At 39.2% G+C, this 18,218-nt stretch overlaps 1 protein-coding gene across 1 annotated transcript in view; it reads right to left on the minus strand.

The window, feature by feature from the left end:
• The window catches only part of adcyap1r1b (adenylate cyclase activating polypeptide 1b (pituitary) receptor type I), a 17,696-nt gene extending 5,260 nt beyond the window's left edge, over window positions 1-12,436 (minus strand). The window contains exons 1-5 of the mRNA XM_008281799.1: window positions 12,369-12,436; window positions 7,327-7,423; window positions 3,134-3,247; window positions 2,189-2,292; window positions 1,976-2,073 (exon numbers count right to left, since the gene is read on the minus strand). Of these exons, the coding sequence (XP_008280021.1) occupies window positions 1,976-2,073; window positions 2,189-2,292; window positions 3,134-3,247; window positions 7,327-7,423; window positions 12,369-12,425 (470 nt within the window). The 5' untranslated portion in view covers window positions 12,426-12,436. The remainder of the gene's footprint in view (window positions 1-1,975; window positions 2,074-2,188; window positions 2,293-3,133; window positions 3,248-7,326; window positions 7,424-12,368) is intronic.
• Between the last annotated feature and the right edge of the window lie 5,782 nt (window positions 12,437-18,218).

Here is an 18,218-nt window from a genome sequence, read left to right on the forward strand (position 1 = left end):
TCTGCCATGACAGTACTGTGATAGTGATATAGCAGCTGCAGCAGTAGATGAAGTACAAACAGCAACAGTAGTGATAATAATTAGTCCTGGCCAAAGTAGTACTATGAGTAGCAGTGGCAGCAGCCGTACAAGCAGCAACAGTATTAGAGAAACTCGTAACTCTATGATGCAATAATAGTTGCAGCAGCTGTCTTTGTACTGAGTACTGGTTGTAGTAGAAGTGATAAAAGTTCTATTGGGGCTGCATGAGTTTGGAAAAAAAATAGTCATATTTTGTCTTTTCATGATATATATTTAAACATAAAAAATGTAGGAATGTTCTTCCAAAAATTAATTCTATTTTAAAAGCATTCATTATTCTAGAATGATTCCAATAATTTTGTGGGGGAGTACATCTGCACAGAAACTTTGAAAAAAATAAATAAATAAATAAAAATCTAAAAAAAAAAAAAATCTGTTTGGAACCTTCCTCATTTGGTATATGACTGGCCAAGAAATCCAAACTAGGTTTTAGGTCTGGATGGCATTCAATTTTGGCTTTGCACTATGGAACGGACAAACAACGAGTTGTTTCCTCATCTAGTGGTAACAATTTCAAGACACTGCTGACAGAGTATCTGTATTTGTTCAACATCATCTTTTCTGTTGCCAAAATATTACAATACAACCCATCAGGGCTGCACAGTTAGAGCCAAAATGATAATAATTTGTTTTGTTGGTTTGTTCTATCTTCTCAGGTTACTTCTGTACCCATGAGCCCTTTTCACATTCATGCTGAGTGATTTATTTCCAAAAATGGAAAGAACTCCATATCAATATTTTATCCATTCTTTATATGACCTACCTTTATTTTGTATTTGAGTAATACCTAGGGTGACTACCACTGGCAGGTGGATATAGGGGTGATTAGATAAAAGCCCGGCGCTACTTTTGTCTCATTGTCCTTTTTTGATTTTAACTTGAAATGCCTCAAGTAGCAAAAACATTAGTTTCACTCTAACGTTAAAATATTTTTGGAGGACAGTACCTTTGGAGACAAAGAGAGATTCAGCATGATTCTCCACTAGCTGTACATCACTCTTGTCACTTTTCCACTGTGAACATTAAGTGCCATTTATTTGGAGAATGTGAACTTTTTTTTTTTTAATATGGGCATCAACTTCTAGTGGACAGTGGCATATTTAAGGGGAAAAAAAGTCTCTGGTTTCCCTCTAGGGAATTGCATCAGACCCCCCATCCAAGTAGAAACTTCTTGGGCATTCTTCATAATTGGGTACAAGATGCCTAACCTCACGTTAGTATCTAGTACAGAAAATTATACAAGCTGTTTTCAAAGGAAACAACAGTCAACTTTGTGTTCCTTCAAAACACAAGGTGGCTACTTGTGACTTCATACCCCACGCTCACACTAATCAGAGAAAACAATAAAACCAACTGCTAGGAGTTTAACAGCTCTGACTCATCGTGGCCTGGACTCCGCAGATCTCTGAAGGTGTCAAGCACCAAGACATTAGCTGCAGATCCTCTAGGTCCTGCAGGTTGCGAGTTCTTTCAATCATTCGTAGACAATTGTGACTATTTCATATTTTATTTAATTAGAGTTCATCCATTTATCAATTTGTTTGCATTTCCACATGTTTCTCTGTTGTTTATGTGCTCAGTTTTCAATAGGGATTGACCAATAACAATTTTCTGGGGCAATTCCAATACTGATTTTTAGTAATCCGGGAGACTGACAACCAATAATTGAAACTGACATATGTTTGCAAGAAAAGTGAAAATCTTGGTTGTCACTGTGCTGTGTCTCTCAGTTTAAACTTAATAAAATCTACAACAAACAAATACTTCTGATTGTCTTTTAAATTACATTATAACTTCTGGTGGCAGTGAATTCCCCAAAACATGCGTTATTAAAGAGACACAGATGTGGAAGTCATCAGTGATCAGCTCTTCACCATCATTCCTAACACCTCACCTGAATCTGCACAGGATGACCATGGCTGTGGTGAGAGAGACCAGAGAGGTGCTGTAGCCCACAGTGTACAGAGCCTTCACTGACACATAATACATATCCTGAAATAGGAACATAAGAACAATTTTTATTTTTTAGAAAATTGTGTTTCGCATAAAAAAATGTCCAAAACTCTGACTTAGTCACAGCTGCAGGTGCAGGTGGTGTTAAACTCACCGGGTGGCTGCTATTTCCTTCCTCGTACAGGCAGGCATCGATGTAGTGGGGGAAGGGCTCCGACCAGCCAAACTCAGTGCAGTTACGACTCACCGTCCCCAGTTCTGTGGAAACACACAACACTTTATTTGATTACAGCAAACTCAGGCTTATTTCTAGAGTGAAGTCAGGAAGCAACGCAGACCTTCTCAGAGTGATTATTTCTGCAACATCTGGAGGTGAACAAGTCAAGGTCATGCGTGGTAGCTATATCTATAATACCAAGCCAAGTCTATCATATAGACTTTGATTGGATTGTTTTGCTGAACATTTGTGCTTCAATCAATCTTTAGCCCTCTAGGTGGTGGCTGCTGTTTTTATTTTAGGGCCGCTTGCTTTACAAATTGTATAAAACTTCTGTACCATAAGATACAAAGTAAAGGAACAGATATTACATTTTCACCAATTGCTGGGCTGTGACAATGCCCCAAAATACTACAAATATATAACCCTTTAACATACACATTTCCCCTTTTATTTCCCCTTTAGTAGTTTTAAGGTTGTCCCAAATTCCCTATCCCTAATTGTTTGACAGTATCAGCTTGTTATAACTCTTCAATACAGCTATAAGATGATTACTTTTTAGAGACATTTTTTTTCTCCCTTGATGACTAAATCATATTTCATCTTTGTCCAACAGAAACACCTTTTCAAATAACCCACATGCATTTTACATTCTCTTGAGCCTTACCTTAGTTCTTAGTTTACTGTAAAGTACTTTGCAACTGTGTCGTGAAAGGTGCTATACAGTTATTATGATCAACAATAATAATAATAACAACAACAACATCCCTGAAAACAAGTCTTTACCCTAAAAAATCCTTTGGAAGTAAAGATAAGTAATAAGCTATAGGAACAGGATTCATAGTTAATGATAAATGTATATGAGGACTCATGAAAACTGACCATAGTCTTCTTCACTCATGAACTGAGAGAAGAGTTCAGGACAGTTGACCTCGACCACCTCACCCATCCTGGCTGGCTGCCAACACGTCAGATTGTCCCAAAACCATGGGCAGTCTGAGGACACCACAGAAGGAGACAAAAAAAGCCATATGTTCATTCACTGCAGCCCATTTATCACTATTTCAAAATTGCACATCCATCAAAATCTCTTATTGTTGCCTACTTATCAGAGGCCATATCAAAAGAGTATCTTTTCTTTGCAATCAACAAACAGAGCAATGAATTAATCTTTCTGCGACATGCTGCTCTCAACCTATGCATTGTCGATATTGCTGCAGCCTTTAATGTGTGTGTGTATGTGTTTTTTTTTTTTTTTTTCCTGCCATCCAGTAGAGGCCACCGAGATTCACCATTACAGTTCCTTCTGCCTTGTATCTACTGACCACTGACTAGTTTGACCAATTTTGCAATCAGTCATTAATACAGGGCGATTTTACAAGCAGTTAAACTACCCCCAGCCTAAAAATCTGTGCACTACGGTGCTTCAGCTCTGAGCGCAACCAATATAATGATGATGGGTGCGTCAAAGAAACCTTTCTGACAAGACTCAGGTATCGGATCCAAATGCAGGACGCCGGCGTGGTAACAAACAAAGAATTTATTCACAATAAGTATGCAACATAAAACAAAAATTCCGTAGAGCCAAAAAACCTCTTTGTGGGTCACTAAACAAAAAATCACAGCAAAGCTGGAGAACAAAGTATCAAAACAAAGAAACAAGATTTCAGAATCACTTAGCTTGGGACAATGAACGATTAAGATGGCACAGGGACGGTACGTGAACATGACACACTGGCACAACATGAAAACAAGACAACAAAATAAAGGCATTCAACAGAAACAGGAAGATGACAGAACGAGTCTAACTTGAGCCCAGAGTTAACAATGACACTTTCAACTGGGGCTTGAGGTGGAAATCACATGTGCTTTTGTGTTGACTTTTCTACAACTTACATAAAAAGCCGATCTTGAATTTATGTTTACAGTACACATCTAGTGGTCCCTTGAGACAAGTGTCTGTATTCAGGATATTATCATCAGTGGTAGTTGTAACTGTTTTTTTGTGTGTGTTACTGCTGCATTAATAGGCTATTTGCTTCAAAGAAAAGTGCTGGTAGCTTAGTGTCCTGATCTGCAGTACTGGTTAAGCAGTTTACACTTGTCTTTTCAAGTGTCTTATGTCAAGACAAAGTCCAGAAGCCTTTTAATGTGCTTTTGGGGTGATGATGTACCTGAATCTGTTAGATAACTGATAAAAACACTACAAGATTAACTTCTGCAGAGACAAACCCACACAGAGTGTCTTCACGAGTCTACTGGGTGGAGTTAGGCCATAATGGGATTCAACTTCTTGGTTTGGCTCGATTACATAGGGTAGTGCTGTCAGCCAATCTCTCCCCTGGCTTCCACCTTGGTTGATGCATGATTTTTTTTGTACTTTGGTTAATTCCCTTCTAACATTGTCAAAATTAGTTTTCATTACAACTTGTGTGTGGTCTCCCCTCCTTTGTCCAGCCTTGATCTGGGTTGTGACCAACTTTTTTCACTTTATCACTTTAGTGACAATAGCCAATCTAATCTTAGCTAGGTAACTGAAAACTACCCATTACCTGATACATGTATTTTTGAACTAATGGATCAGCTATACATTTATGTTCAGCATATCAAATAACTTTTTGTATGACTACATGTGCTTTTATCACTTGAACTGTTTTCATCCATGTCGCTATACATTCTCATTCATCCTAGTCATGGTAATCCTAGAAGCTTTAGTAGAAATCAACTAGGTGTCTCTTGTAGGTTCATGAAGATGTTTCACCTCTCATCCAAGCAGCTTCTTCATTTCTAACTGACCAATGGGGAATGTCAGAATTTCATAGTCACTCCAGCTCACATGGCTAACGGCCCATTAACGACCAGGACTCATGTGATTTAAAGTGTGAATTACTGTGAAACCAGGTGGTTCAAAAACAATAACAGCAATAAGGGTGGTGGAGCTGCAGTTTACACAATGAAAGATATGAATCTGCTATGTCAGGAGTGACTCAAGATGGCAATGATTGCAAAACTGTCTGGGGAGAGACCTTATCACTGCGTTATAAGTGCTTGATAAGTGATATCACAGACCCTCTGTTTAGAGATGGCTGTTCCAATTAGACATACATACATAAATTGAAGAAAACACAGGTGGTCTAATATTTTTTTTCCATGACTATAGATTGGTTCCTTCACTCCTCACTTAAACCATCTTTCCTCTCTAAACAAAATGTGTACATTGCTGTCCTCACAGGAATGTCCCTTATCTTTCAAATGCAGGTGGACTGCTGAGTGTTCTCCTGAAGAGCTGCTCTCCTGTGTTGAGCCATACACTTGTGAAGCTGTTGTATAGTTTCCTGTATGTACAAGTTCTTTATTCACGTACACACTTTGCTGCATTGGACTGCATATACAACGTTCCTCCGCTTGCGTGGTGGGGTTTTGTCCTTGGGTTGAATCCGTTTTTGTCTCTGAGTGTTGATTTGTAAACTGCACCGGTATGTTACGTTTGGAGAAAATCCAGCTTTTTGGATGAGAGGTCAAATGTTTTCAAGACCAAAACAGGAAGTCCGCTGGATTTTTACTAAATCAAAGATAAGTCAAAAATGAGTGTGGTTAATTTTAAGGGGAATAACTGTTTAATTTGGCTTCATCTTTTTAGCTTACAGACTAATGTGGCAAACATTAAAATATGCAAACAGACACTGGTAACATTAACTCACATTACATCAAGCTTTTAAAAATCAGGCATTTACAATATGCAGATCAGCACCACCAGCTAAATAATCAACCACATTCCTGCAGGATAAGAAAAAGTGTCTGCTTAAAATGTGTGTTTTGGGTCTCACGGTTATCTCTGCAAGGATTTACCCATTTATAAGCAGCAGTGTGATACGTATGTGAAGGTAGACAAACATGAACACATATAGAACTGATCTTATTAAAGAGGTCCTCCAGATCTGCTTAGATTTATAATATTAAAACCTCTAGCTGATCCAAAGTAGAGTTTTTTTTGTTGCTTCCCATTGTCGCTTATTCAAAGGAAATCCGAAGGAATCTTTAAATATGTTGAGTTTTTTCTTTATAAAATTTGTATGATCTTTACCTTACTGTGTGAGGTGCTATGAGATTACATACTTTGTGATTTGCTGCTATCAAAATGATTTAGTGTCTTAGCTGTTAACAGTCAGAATTACAGCCAATAAGACCCTCAGAAAACTTAAATAAATGCCAAAACAGTTTTCTCCATGGCACCAAAACACAACATAACCTTTACCCCAAAACTGAGATAAATACTAGTTTTAGGTATCTGAAGGGGTTGATATGTATGTTCAAGTGTAAATTTAACATTATGTTTTGACTACTGGCTGCTAACAAAGAACAGTAGACAGACGAGCAGAATCAGCAAGTAATAATCCATGCACTGCTTTTAACCAGCTAGTGCAGCAAAGCCTTTTTCTGTAAACAATTTAACATGCATTTTGTCTTTAAACAACAGAACAGAACAGAAAGGAAAAAAATGTTCTGTATATTTTTGCTTTTACAGGGGCTTTCTACCTCACTGTGAGAGTCAGAAAACAAGTTCTCTGAAACAAGGTCAAGAAGGAGGCCTGGCAAAAATCCCCCCTTAATCTGATCTTTCCGTCATCCATCATCTATTCAGCTACAGAGACGCCTGTCACTCACTGATCAGCTTTCATTTTCTTGATCATCATCATAAGACGTTGAATACTATAGCCTTTGCCCCTCCCTCTCTCCAAATATAGAAGCACAGGATGGAAGAACAGAATTCATTTTCTGCTGTGTTACTGTGTCAGCCCTGCTTGAGTTTTTTTATACCACAAATCAAGCGCAGACACACACAGAGGCAAACGGTGAAGTCTTTCTAATGATATCTCTTTGCAGAAATACAGGCCAGAGTCAATGGCAGTTGATTATCTCAAGTTCATTCGACCTTGGAGATGTTCTTGGTAATAATCCTTGCTTTGTTTTTTTTTTTTAATTAGCTCATGTAGAAAAGTGTTATAACACAAACATGACAGTTGTTAGCATGAGGGTAAGGGGTCAAAAAACAACACAAACTCACAAAAACATACCAAATTCTGGACTAGGATATTCCAAGGCCATCATTTCCAAGCATTTCTCCTGCTCCCTCTTAATCACACAGTTTGTGGGGACCTGTTGGCTGGAAACCTGGAAAACAGCACAAACACATACCACAGAGAAGAAGAAGGAGAGTGAAGTAGATGAAGAGCACAGAGGAAGGACTCAAAGGTAAATTGGAAGAGGCTGCTTCATTAGCTTCTCTGTGTGGTTCACACCCCAGTGTGGGAGAGGTCTTAGCTCTGGGATCTGTTTAAACACTCAACCAATTAAACAAATGATTTCAGAGCTGCTGGCACTCTCCCCATGCTAACTGACCCAGAGGAGGGGCATTATTCTAATGCAAATGAGCCAGGAAAGACTTTCAGACATGCACTTTTCACACTGGACCGTGCCAGGCGTTACTCCCATCTGTTAAGGACCGCTGACAGATACACAGAGAGAACCATTTATACTGGTGCTCTCCAGCAGCTTCAACACAATAAAGGCGAGAGATCACAACGACAGCCAGAATCCCAGAGCTACAACTCGAGACATGGAGGTTACCTTCAGAGACACCTTCATTACAGGCCTTCTAACAGCTGCTTAGTGCCAGGCTGACGCAAGGACTGAGGAACGAGTGTGGTGACGATGGAGGTGGGTGTCTGGTAAGAACACGGTCTGGTGTCTCTGTGCTGGCGTCAGTGTGACACCATGTCTAAGCTTTATGAGGTGTAACAGGGGAACATTCATCCGCTGATGTCAACAGTGCTTGCTTGGGATTCATGCACTGAAGATTTAACAGTCATAGAGATACAGTAGTTGGGAGGCATTGTGTGGAACACGCACAAATCTGCTGGAAGATTTATGGGCTGCAATTTCTAGGAAGGACACCATAACTGTATTGATAAAGTTGAAGTGGGAGAAGTAAAAACACAGATGATTGAATTGATGACAGTCTTCAGTGTGTAAATGTTGATACTATTCTTTCCTAAAATATTTTGTCCATATGAGCTGGTTGCATAATGTGGTTTACAAGAAAAAAGATCTTTTATCTCTCTGAACTAAATAGACCCCTAGTGGGTTGACCAAATCTGAAAACAAAAACTACCCCCCCAGAATCTGAGGGGGTTTGGTTTTTCCAGCATTTTTCGGCTCTCATACAGGAGATACACAGGAAATCTTTTAGGGATGAAATACACATTTGAGCTCTGTTAAAAACTGTGCGGAAATCATTAACCTTTCATTCAAGGTGTCAGGCAGATCCAGGTATCTAAAGCCCAAACTTCAATTTTGTTCTGCACAATTTTTCTATATTCAACAATGAGCATCAGTATTATTGGATATATCATAGTTTCAACAGCAAAACTGCACCAGTTTAATGTCTATGACAGAGACTCATTGAAAGACACATGGTACCCTGGATGTGTTGTCTGTTTTCTGAAAATTTACTCAAGAAACTAAACTAGAAAGTGCATTTTGAGTACATTTTTGAGTAAAGGGTCATACCACCCTGTGGCATAGATGGTTGATCCATCCATCTATTAATCCATCCATCCATCCATCCATCCATCTATACACCACTTAATCCTCACTAGGATCACAGGGGGCTGGACCCTATCCCAGGCGACTCAGGGTGAAGCCAGGGGACACCCTGGGCAGGTCACCAGTCTATCATAGGGCTACACAGACAGACAAATATGGATACTCACATTCACACTGATGGAAAATTTAGAATCCCCAATCAACCTCAGCATGTTTTTGAACTGTGGGAGGAAGCTGTGGTACCTGGTGAGATCTGATGCTGCACTGGGAGAACATGCAATCTCCACACAGAAAGATCCCAGGTGTCCTAACTGGGACACAAACCTCTCTAGCTGTGAGGCGACTTTAAATCAGTGGTAATGTTGTCTTGTATTGACAACCATAACTCGTAAGAACTTTAAAGGCTTGATAATATGTAAGATAAAGTTTTAAACTGCCTCCACTAAATCCACCACAGAAAAGACTGCTTAGTAATTTCCACACACATCCCATTCAGTTGTAATGGTGAAAAGTTTACCAGTTGACATCTCAAAACAATAAACCATGTACTGAGGTACTTATAAAAATGTACATGACTGCTTGAGCTTTGGATGTAAACATAGAGGAAATATGTACCTGCCAGGTTTTGGGGAATAGTTAGGTTAGGCTGGTTACCATGCCACCCCATGTGTAGTTACAGAAGTATTGTTATTCTCATAAAAACACAGTACTGACAATGTCTTAAAAGTTTTAGGTTGAGAGCTAAGTTTTTTTCATAATATGCGCACAATGAGAGTCAGTCTGTGAGATAAGAGTTACTGCAAGTTCCCAAACCAGCAGAGATAAATGACATTACACAGCAATCTTTCTGATCTGGGTGGAGAAAAACATGTCCCATATTAATGTGGGATGTATGCATCACTAGAAACATGGTCAAATGTCAGAGGAATATTTTTTATGGTTTCAGAACAGTTATATAGCAAGGAACACATCACTGAGAAGAGATGACAATCTCATCCAACGCAATAGAGGCTTTGAACCAGAAACAGAACTATCCAAAAGTTGATGTGTAAACAGCAAGCCTGTAGACTGAATACATTTTGCAGATATTAGTATTGAATTCCTCTTGATCAAAGAAAATTTTAGGTATCTCAAACGTCATTCTTAATCTGCAGCAGTTGTGACTTCATTTTTAAAACTCATAATTCCAGTTGAAGATCTCTTTAGTTTCCTTCAATCACGATATCTACATGTCCTTTTTAGATATCTTGAATTAAGTCTGAGCTAGTCAGAATGACGTAGATATTTTTGTTTTGATATTTTGTTTGTTCTTCATAAACTCCTTGTTGATGTGCTCTTTCCATTTCACTGCATTTTGCAATGATCTTATTCATCACAGCATCTGCCATTACTTCTGTTAAGACTTTTAATTCGGAAAAAAAAAAAACAAAAAAAAACGTTTTAACAGAAGTAATCGCGGTCAAAGGACATTTGGGCAAAATGTCAAAAAACCTCTGCGCATTGATAAGTTAAATAATTGGAGTGATAACCTGCTCATAACAGTTGAGTTTCTGTATTTGAGATTTGGCACCTAACTAACCAAAGTTGATGTAATACTGTTAAGATGTTTAAAATAGTACAGTATGAGATGTGATTCAGACCTTGGCTGTCAGTGTTAAAATGCTTCATGTTTTAGACACACATCCACCTTTCTGACCTCCACATTTTCACTTTGCATCACTTTAGACTTCACTCTTTGACACTGAACTCTGCCAACAAACATCACTCTTTGATCCTGATTAAGTTGATATGATCCCAGGCAACAGCATTGAAAATGATGGGTGTTTGAAGCAGCAGGAAAGCCAAATAAACCGCTAGTCTTGAAAGTGTAAAGAAGTTTTTTTTTTTGTTTTTTTTGCTGAAGTGTTTATTTCTCTGCTGTGTAACCTCATGGGACTAATTATATCATATCTATCTGCCCTGAATCACTGTACTGAATCTAATTAGGTCAAACATTGCATGCCCAGCATGATCAGGTTCACACTACATACACATGGCTTTATGTATGTGCATGTACACCTGTGTAATGACTGCTAAATGATCACACAGCTTATAGGGTGTCATACAGTATATAAGAGCGGTTCAGCTGCTGGACCACACAGAATACTGCGTAGTTTTCATAATTCAAAATTCTATAACGTCAGTCTTGCATGCCATTTGTTGTTGCAGCTGTTATGGAAATATTCAGAAGAAAAGCACCCCTACACTTAGCAAGAACTGTCAACACTTGTTGTGTTTTTGGTATTTTAATAAAAAAAACAAAAACAAACAGTTACCTACATAGGCAGTGCTACAGATGTTTCTAGAAATACATTTACTGGTGACTAAAATCTATCCAAGATATTATCTGAGTTTTAATTGAGAAACCTCATTAACAAATCACTCTTTTGAAACCAGATACTAAGTAACCAAGAACTTGGAAAGCCTTTATACACAAGCATAGTCATTTCATAAAAAAATAACTGTCAGTGTCACATCTCTACATAAACCAGTTGCTGCACCACAGTACAAGATACTGTGTAATCCAGTACAAACAAATCACAAAATGATTATTCTGGACAAAGACTAGCATGCATTTTCTTCCCACTCTGCCTTCCCCTATTTCATCCCCCTTGCAGTCATTCAGAAGGTGTATCTGCTGCTCATGTTCTCAGTTTCTCTGACAACACTTCAGCTTGAGGGCGATGACTCACATTTAACCGCAGTAATAAAATAACTTTCTTCACAGGTTTTCATGGAGCAGAGGAGAGGAGGTCCTTTTTCTTTCTCACACAGTTAACAGACAGGAATAATATTGAACAAACAATGAATAAATGATGAGAACGCATCGTTATCCACCGTTCCTGCCGCACGCTGATCAATGAATTATTGATGATGACACTCCATATGGTTACTCTAACAAAGTGAATGACTCGTGTGAAAATCAATCCCTGTTTACTGAATTTATTTAGATGAAGCTCCACCTGCTGCTGAGTCTGTTTGCGTGTTGATGTTTTAGCTGCACGTACACAGGAGCGGTCACTCACATATACACAGAGATAAACCATAGGTAGATAAATTGTCCTCTAGCCTTAAAATAAAATTGTTCTGAATATGGTTTCTTTTATAAAGGACCAGTAAGTAGGATTTAGTAGCACATCGCAGCGAGAGTGCAGACTGCAACGAACAGAAGACAACTTTTTCACCTCTGGCCATGTGTATAGAAAACCTAAGGTGGCTTCTATGTCAATGCAAAAGGCAGAAACCTCTCTCTAGACACAATGTTTGGTTTGCTGTTCTGGAAACTGTAGAAGCATAGGGGTGCCCCACAGTGGACTCTGTATATGGACTTGATATGAAGAACTAGTTCTAAGCTGATGAGGATGCAACTATTCATAGTTACAGGCGATTTCCACGAATGTAGACACAATTATAATTACTGTGTAAGCAACAACAACAACACCAAAAACAAAAACTAGGAAAAACAACTTACAGAGGGAGAAAGGAAAATGAGGGTGAGGGTCAGCAGGCTGATGATTGCAGCAGACATTTTTAACTTCTCAGTCAGGAGTTTCCTCTAAACATGGAGCTCCTACAGCTGCACAGATGAACACTATTGGGCATCAGTTCACCTCAGGATCTGAAAAACACAAGAGTGTAGTAAGTAAGAGACAGGACGCCATCTTATTAAGACATTTGTATACATTCAAAGTATCCATCACATTGAATCACCACATTTTAAGTGTCTGTATACATCTCTGCAGAGCAAATCCAAACAGCAAAGCACTCAGAGTCAAAATGTTTATAAAAATGTCCATTAGAGTCTGCTGGGCTCTAAAACTGTCTTTAAGTAAGTATGTGATACGTGTTTATGGTAAAGCATTACAGTCAAAATTCCTATATTCCTCCTTACTCCAAATCATTATATTTCTCTGTAGGTGTTTTTAGACAAATATTTGTAGACACACTTTTCCTAATTTCATTGTGACAAGCCACAAAAACATGCATTACCACTCTGTCATCACAGCAGGATATAGGTGCACAAAGACGCTCTCCTGTGACCAGCACTGTGATAAGGATGAACTAATATCATCAGGTTGGTGTGCTAGTGGCACGACAGAAAGTTACATTTTTAAAAGCTCTTTGTCTATCTTTCCTGCCACCTTATTTCTCTGTTTCAGTAATAACAGCTTGTTACGTCCCCTTTGTTGCATATCAAGCATTCTATTGTGCTCTTTTCCCACTGGCAGTATGAGTGTAAGCAGTTTTAATTGGGAATAAAAACAATGCACTTGCATCACAGATTTAGCAGAACCTGTGTAGAGATACAATTGTTCAATAAAAAATGGTTGGGACATAAATATATAAACACACTTGGCACCGTTTGGCCAGTGAGTCAGTGAACAGCTGCAGGTTTCTAAAAGCAGCACACCTCTACCATGCCATCAAGGTTAACAGCTTCTTGTACTTTGCTTGCTGTGCAGTAGAGAACAATCCAGCTGCAACAGCACAGCTTGAACTGTTGCAGTTGTTCATTGATCAGTTCTTTGCAAATGAAAGAGACAGTTTTACTGTCTGAAACATCATATTCTAGATATTGTGTAAAAATGTTGAACTGCACCTGGATCCAAATTTGCACCAAAGTGAAGCTGTGATGCACAATCATTGCACAAGTTCATAAGAGAAAGTTAATAAAACATTCTCTGTCTCTCAATGTTTGAAATTTTAAAAAAAGAAGAAAAAAAAGTTATATTAACTTAATTATACACTGTTTCTTGCTTTTGTCTCTACCTAAAACAGCTAATTGGCAACAAAACAGAAATAAATCAATAAATTAGAAACTACCTCTTCTTTAAGCAACACCATACATTCCCTAGTCTCAGCTTGTAATATTTGATCATTTTCTTCATCTGACCAACATCTTCAGAAAGACAACATCAGCTGCTTTGAATTTTTGAACCTTTTAAAAACAAGTATTCAGCAAATTCAGTACACATCTACTTACAGCAACAGCAGAAAACCATGACAAACTGCTGCTATCCAATTAAATGACTGAGTTTTCCAACTATAAATGTGAACAAGCATGTCTAGTTGTGTGTCTGTAATGAGCCAATGTGCATGTATGTGTGAGTTCTCATGGATGCAGCATGACGCTGCAGGCCTGGAGGGTTCGCATGAACAAAGCCAAGTAGCAGGACTGAGCGCTCAGGCCTTGTCCCACAGGGAGAGCTTGGCAGCTTGGCATTCCAGCTCTACCAAAACTCTGCCAGCACCAAGTCCCTCCTCTTGCCGTTGTCAAGAGCAACAGCTGAGAGAGCTGCTGAGTTTGGACTTGAAGTGGACCACGTGGACCTGGAACCTCCCTCTGCTCCTTCTTCTGCTCTTTTGTAAATAGCCTCTCTTACATTTGATGATATGCTTATTTCTGTTTGTTTTTGTACGTGATAATAAACAGTTAACCTTCACTAAAACTAAAATTTCAGTGGAAACATACTACTGCATTTCAGTTTTAATATGAATTCGGCACTCTAAGCATTAATTCATCGCAGCCATCCACAAACAGTACCTTCATTCATATTTTGCGAAAGTAAGTCATCGAAGGACACCCACACCAAAAAACAAACCAGAAACATAACAAAACAAGACACAACATGAATGGGAGTCTGCAGCATTGCCAAGGCCACCATAATGGCTGCTGATGCTCTTCCATAGAAAAGCTTTCATGGTGAGTGCCTCAGCACAGACTGCCATTAATCCATTTCTGAGGAGAAAAAAAACAAACCCATTCAGTGTTACACCACCAAAGTACTGATGGTATACTTCCACAGTGGAGAGGTTAGGTGCAGGAAAACAGAAAAAAAAAATTACACACTTAATAAGAAATTAGATATTGAAGGTCTGAGCAAACCATCTATCTTTATACTGAACAATTTTGGAATAAGCTCATATTTCTGCCTATGAGACCAAAGTTGTAGTATGGCAATGCCTTATTCATTTTTTCTCCTTTATTTCAGTAGGAACAGTGTAGAGATGGGAAATGCTTGTGAGAGGGCAGGGGAGTGACATGCAGCAAATGGTTTGGCTGGCTGGGAATCTGCTGCTCAGGGCGTATGTGCCCATATGGTATGTGCTCTAACCACCCGGCTATCAGATCGCTTTGAATTACTCATATTCAGACACAGTGCATCAGTCTGTTGACTAGCCAACTGTGTTAATTCAAATGGCAGAGAATTCACCTATTACTCGAATCTCTAGTTACAGCCACAGTACTGTGGGAAACCTTTAGGCGTTTTACATGTTTAGATTCTTGTCCATCACAGGGCGCCATCAGGGAGGCATCAGATTTGTGTCCAATTGTTTTTGTGACAGGACAATGAAACTAAACTTGCTGCCACTTTCATAAAAAACTATCTTTGCATAAGAGCAAAAAACCCTGCTGAGTCCTGATCTGCACAGTCATCCTGTGAATATAGAGAAAGACTGTTTTTTTAATTATAGACATTTGTATCTTCATTGCAAAGACACTGCCTTTTACCGTCATCATTTTGAATACTTGATCATCTTTGAGTAGCTTTCTAGGACAATATTTACTGTACAATATGTTCCATTTTAACTAAGATTTATTTTTACTTGAAAAACATTTCCAGTCTCTTCCAGGTTGTATACAGCCCGAACACAGGCATGGGCAACACTTCAGCTACATAGAACAAATGCAGACTGTTACAGAAGAAGATGTGTCACAGAATTTATCTTAGTTTTTATTTTTTTCTTGCTACACCTGCAGTGACATGTGCGAGTTACAGGGAAAACAAGATGATAAGCTCTCATTTTGGGGTTGTCATGTCTTTAGACAAGACTAGACTTTTTAAGGGATAAAGTATAGTAAGGAACTGCCTGCAAAATAAAAGCCCCCAGGGTGATCAAGACTGAAATGGAGGCTGTATTTGACACAAAGTAGTAATTTCAGGTATACTGGGAGTTTAATTTATATATATAAAAAAGACACTTTATGATCCATTTCTGTGTCATAGGGCTGCACACACCTCTCATGAAACATAAATATGATACCTATTTTTACATGTACACAGTGTAAGACTGTGGTGTGTGTGTGTATACAGCTACATGCTTCTGTCATGCCTGGTATAGACATTTGCAGACCCAGACACATGCAGGTGAATTAAATAAGAGTTTTTTAAATGACAAGTTAAACAGAAACTATTGTTTGGGGAGGATGCTAAGCTGAGAAGGAAAACAGAATGAGGAAAACAAGACTGAAATCAGAAAAGGGGCAAAATACAAAAAACGATGAAAAACTCTAAATTAACACCACGGGGGAAACCAAACAAACAAAACGGGGATACTCACAAAACGGTTAAAAACTGAAGAGGGCAGACAGGCTCGTGAAATCTGGGATCTGACGAGGGTTGGGGAAAAGCTGGAACAAGGCTGGGGGCAGGTAAAGGCTAGCTGGGGGAATGCAGGCTGGAAGCAGGTTGGGGATCAGTGGCAGGAGAAGGCGGGCAGCAGGGACGATCCAGGGGGAGAGTGTGTTGCTGATGCAGGGGGGGTCCAGGTGGCAGCAGCTCAGGAAAGGCAGGGGGACCAGCAGAAACACAGGGGATGAAGGTCTATGGTCTGCCAGGGTGTGGTGGAATGAACAGGGCTTTATAGCAGGAGGTGGATGATTGAGTTCAGGTGAGCTGATCCCTACATCTATCTCCAATATCTGTAATCAGGCAGGCTGAGCAGGGCTGGATGGACTGGGGGTGAGCAAGGAGGAGAGAGAGAGGCAGAGAGGAGGGAGAAGAGAGGGAGAAAAAGAGGGAAACAGGAAAGGACTGGGGCTGAGGCTGAAGGTCATGACAGAGACTGCTGTTAGTGTTAACATACTCCAACATGACGCCATCAAACCCTTTCAGTTAACTGCTGCTTCCACTGCTGTTGCTTTGATCTCTTTTCTTCCAGTCGACATTGGGCAGGTGAAACACCATCTCCAGGACAACCAAGCATTAGCTTCATTAGTTGTAGTTCTACAGCTGGGGTCACTTTCATCCAAAGATACATGCAGGTTGTCCAGTTCTGGCATCACCAGGCCCACTCTTTGTAGCAACAGTTTTCCTTCCCAGTCTATAGCAGAACACCACCAGTTTCCTGAGGTACTGGCAGAATGCCCAGTCACTTTTTCATCTCAATTCTCAGACTCTTACCTTCTATTTTATTCTGCAATAAATGATCCAATAAATGCTCATCAAACTGGAATGACTTGTGGTTGTCCTGGTATTGGTTCTGTGTGAGTTCCAAAAAAGTGAGCTGCAAACACATAGGTGAACCAGTGTACACTGACTAATATGCAGGTGATTAGACCAGCCAGCATGTATCCTCTGATGGAGATCTCTAATGCAGTAAGCAAAATGGCTGTTCCAGGCAGCTAATTTCATGCGTTAGAAAGGCGCTGCTGCTTTTTGCCCTGCTGTATGCTGTTTTGTGCAACTCACTGTAGTTGGTTTTGCAAATTCAAATAAAAGGAATTTGCTCAACTTAATACTCCAACAAAGGTCTTTCATTATTATTAGCCAATAATGCAGTCTTGAAGAGAAGTCATTTGTCAAAATCTGATTCAAAAGATCAAAAGTTTGGGGGGTGTAAAGGCATTTTAAATATCATATGTATCATATACGCTCACCTCCATGTATGCAAATGTTCCACCAAAACATTTCCCCAATTATTATTTTAATTCCACACAATATAATTGTAGTTGTTTTAAAGATATAGAAACAAGTCTGAGCATCTTCTTCCACCACAGCAGAATGACATGAGCTGCAGCCATAGACTGGCTATGTGAGTCTACAGAGAGCAAAAAGAAATTGAGGAATTCATATTTTTGAGTTATAAAACTGGCAAAGTACAGAAAAGTACAGAGTTGCTGCCTGGTAAGCTTTTTCAACAAGGTTTTACTGTTTCTTATTTCCACATCTAATGCCAGATGCTGAGTTCCAGTAAATGTATGTGTAAACTTATGTACTCTGCATAAAAAGAAGCACGTTTTTAGGCCAAGCTATCTTTTTTACCAGGCATAAAAGACATCAATCAGACACAAGTCCATTGATACTTTCTGCCTTTGCATATCATGACGGCACATAATTTAGTCATCCACAAAAGTCTGTTAGAGTCTACACAGACTCCTCTGTGGACGTCCACATGCAGCTTAAAATGTATCTCCACTACCAGTGCACAGCACTGCACATGTTAGGAAAACAAGTCTCCATCATCCAAACCTTTGTAATTCATCATTATAAGCAGTCGCTGCCCGACTTTGGAGGTGCTTTGATTTGCTTTTTATCGA

This window comes from Stegastes partitus, unplaced genomic scaffold (assembly GCF_000690725.1).
Source record: "Stegastes partitus isolate 25-593 unplaced genomic scaffold, Stegastes_partitus-1.0.2 Scaffold245, whole genome shotgun sequence".
In the NCBI taxonomy this organism is placed as follows: Eukaryota; Metazoa; Chordata; class Actinopteri; family Pomacentridae; genus Stegastes; species Stegastes partitus.